Source organism: Coregonus lavaretus, assembly GCF_964263955.1.
Source record: "Coregonus lavaretus genome assembly, contig: HAP1_SCAFFOLD_2477, whole genome shotgun sequence".
In the NCBI taxonomy this organism is placed as follows: domain Eukaryota; kingdom Metazoa; phylum Chordata; class Actinopteri; order Salmoniformes; family Salmonidae; genus Coregonus; species Coregonus lavaretus.
The window spans coordinates 77,501-80,515 of record NW_028159021.1 but is presented as its reverse complement, the minus strand read 5'-3'; the positions used below and the strand labels follow the sequence as shown (position 1 = coordinate 80,515).

The window sequence follows — 3,015 nt, the reverse complement described above, 5'->3', positions numbered from 1 at the left end:
CTCTCTCCCTCTCTCTCTCTCTCTCTCTCTCTCTCTCTAGTCAAGTCTGTTTATTATCTCCTCTACCTCCTCCCTGCTGCTTCCTAAACTATGTCTAACAAACACCGGGATGTTTTCCCTCCCCTGTCACAGCCCCCCGATACTCCACAACCGTGAGGCACAGGAGCGCATGCATCCATGTCACATTTCTCTGTGACATGCCAAGTGATAGATAACCCCTCACTCCCAGAAATGATCAGCCATTTACCTCAAAGGAATATGCAAATAGCTGTACATAGCGTGTATCTAGTTTATTCGCAAAACACTTCGGTAATCGTATTACGGCGCTGCGACAGCCACAGTACTTACTCTACCTTGTTTTTTTCAAAACACGCCGCATGTTGTCTTTGACTAAGATAAGGAGTGGATCAAAAACACTTGGTTTTGCCAAGGCTGGGATAATTTACAGACGCCTACATTTACAGGCCCCCCAAAAACATGAGTCTAATCTTCCAGCTTCCTGCTTTTTAAATAAGAGATTTAGTTTCTTCTACACCTGACCCCTGCGGGCACTGCCATTGGGCCAAGTTGTGAATGCACCAATCACACGTCATGATACTGCCAGTCTCCCAGATTAAAGAAGCTAGCTACTCTGTCTTAAAGTAGCAGCTTATTTCTTACTTCTGCAGTTGATGTTTATTAAAAAGACAAGTGCAATAGAAAGCACAGTAACAGTGTTGACAGTAGAGAGCAGGGAATTCTGCATGGATTCAGTGAAACAAAATGACATCTGTCCCGGTTGTGAATGTCTCTGTCTCTCTCTGTGTAAACTAGGGCTGTTGTTGGAGAGGGAAACACAGTGGCTTTTTTTTACTGCCTGTTTGGCTCCTGAGAAATAAAAGTGGTTCTTTCATTCCTTGTTATAAATAAAGCAGAGGTTTTAAAGCCCTCTTTTATTTGTCTTTCTGTGGAAATGTCTTCCATCACTCGACGGCTGTCACAGAAAACTCAACCACTCTCTTTTTCTTAGTCAAGAGAACCCGGGGAGGGAGAAAGTCATGTGTTCTCCCAGTGACAAGGCACTGAAGTTTTTTACACTCCACATCTCCCATAAAGAAAGAAAGGCCTCGCCTGCGTGGTCCATGGCTTTGAAACAAAGCGTAAACGATGGTTGCCTTGAATTGTCCTCTACCTCTTGTCTCAGCTGTGGACTCTTCCTCTCTAACCTTTGACCTGCGTGTGTGCGTTTGTGTATGTTTGCGCGTACTTGCGTGTGTACGTTTGTGATGCCAATTCTTCACAACCTTCTGCCAAACCAAATGACTAACTATTCAAGGCTAGTACTTCTTTGTCTATTCTAACTGTTCTAATACCTTAATATACATTTTGATAACATATTTATTTCACTTTTCAATGTATATTATTGTTCACTAGGTGTTGTCCAATGACTACTAACTATTCTGTAACCACTCCCTCTTCAACCAGGGTTGATTTGAACATGGTTTGTTCAGAAGAAGACATCATTGTGTCTTTGTGTTTTGGTATTCCCTGACGAAGGCCATGCTGACGAAACATGTCTGAGTTTGAAACTTGTTGTTCTATTGATCATAATTTACATAAAGGCATTTTAAACTAATTACATGATGGTCCTTTTAGTTGTTTTGACTTCTATGGTGGACTTCTATGGTATCAACAGGTGGACTTATATGGTATCAATAGGTGGACTTCTATGGTATCAACAGGTGGACTTCTATGGTATCAACAGGTGGACTTATATGGTATCAACAGGTGGACTTATATGGTATCAACAGGTGGACTTCTATGGTATCAACAGGTGGACTTCTATGGTATCAACAGGTGGACTTCTATGGTATCAACAGGTGGACTTCTATGGTATCAACAGGTGGACTTCTATGGTATCAACAGGTGGACTTCTATGGTATCAACAGGTGGACTTCTATGGTATCAACAGGTGGACTTCTATGGTATCAACAGGTGGATGTGAATTCAAGGTTGTTGTTTTTCCTTGTCTCGGCTACTGTACTCTTCTCTCTGACCTTTAACCTCTCTGTGTTTTTACCAGACCTGCTGGCCGTTCCCAAGCACCCCTACGCTGCCATGGAGAACTGGGGTCTGAGTGTGTTTGTAGAGCAGAAGATCCTACTGGACCCAGAGGTCTCATCCTTCTCCTACCAGATGGAGCTAACCATGGTGGTGGTGCATGAGATCTGCCATCAGGTATAATACACTATGCTATGCTATGTTATGCTAGGCTAGGCTACGCTACACTTCTCTTACCAGATGGAGGTAATTATGGTGGTGGTGCTTGAGATCTGCCATTAGGTATAATACACTATGCTATGCTATTCTAGGTTAGGCTATGCTACACTTCTCTTACCAGATGGAGCTCATTACGGTGTTGGTGCATGAGATCAGCCATCAGGTATAATACACTATGCTATGCTAGGCTATGCTATGCTATACTACACTAGGCTACATAACTATACGCTACACTAGGCTATGTAATGCTATGCTACGCTAGGTAATTCTATACTATGCTAACACATACGCTACACTACACTTCTCGTACCATCAGGTACAAAACACTACTGACTAAACTCACGTCATCTTTAGGACCCTGAGTTCTTCCTTATTTGAAACCATGGGGTCCTAATTATACCCTGTAACTGGGGGCTGGAGACTGGGGACTCCTGGCCCTTTTTACTCACCATGGTCGTTGGTCGCCACAGCAGAGTAGTGCTTCAGTCAGAGCAGGGCTCCTTGATGAGAATAGGATGAGGGCTGAGCGTTTGTGTTCTCCTCTGTTGTCCCCCGAGTCCTCTCAGACAGGTGCCTTAATGAAACTCTGGATCTACATGAAACACTCTCTCTCTCTCTCTCTGTCTCTCACACCGACACACTGGCACACACACACACACCGACACACCGACACACACACACACACACACACACACACACACACACACACACACACACACACACACACACACACACACACACACAGTCCATTAGTCG

General features: G+C 43.8%; 1 protein-coding gene across 1 annotated transcript in view; it reads left to right on the top strand.

Annotated features, from left to right (window-relative positions):
• Positions 1-2,062: 2,062 nt before the first annotated feature.
• The window catches only part of LOC311123356 (thyrotropin-releasing hormone-degrading ectoenzyme-like), a gene marked incomplete at both ends in the record, with an annotated part of 68,914 nt that continues 67,961 nt past the window's right edge, over positions 2,063-3,015 (top strand). Inside the window, one exon of the mRNA XM_084197626.1 lies at positions 2,063-2,217. Within this exon, the coding sequence (XP_084053752.1) occupies positions 2,063-2,217 (155 nt within the window). The remainder of the gene's footprint in view (positions 2,218-3,015) is intronic.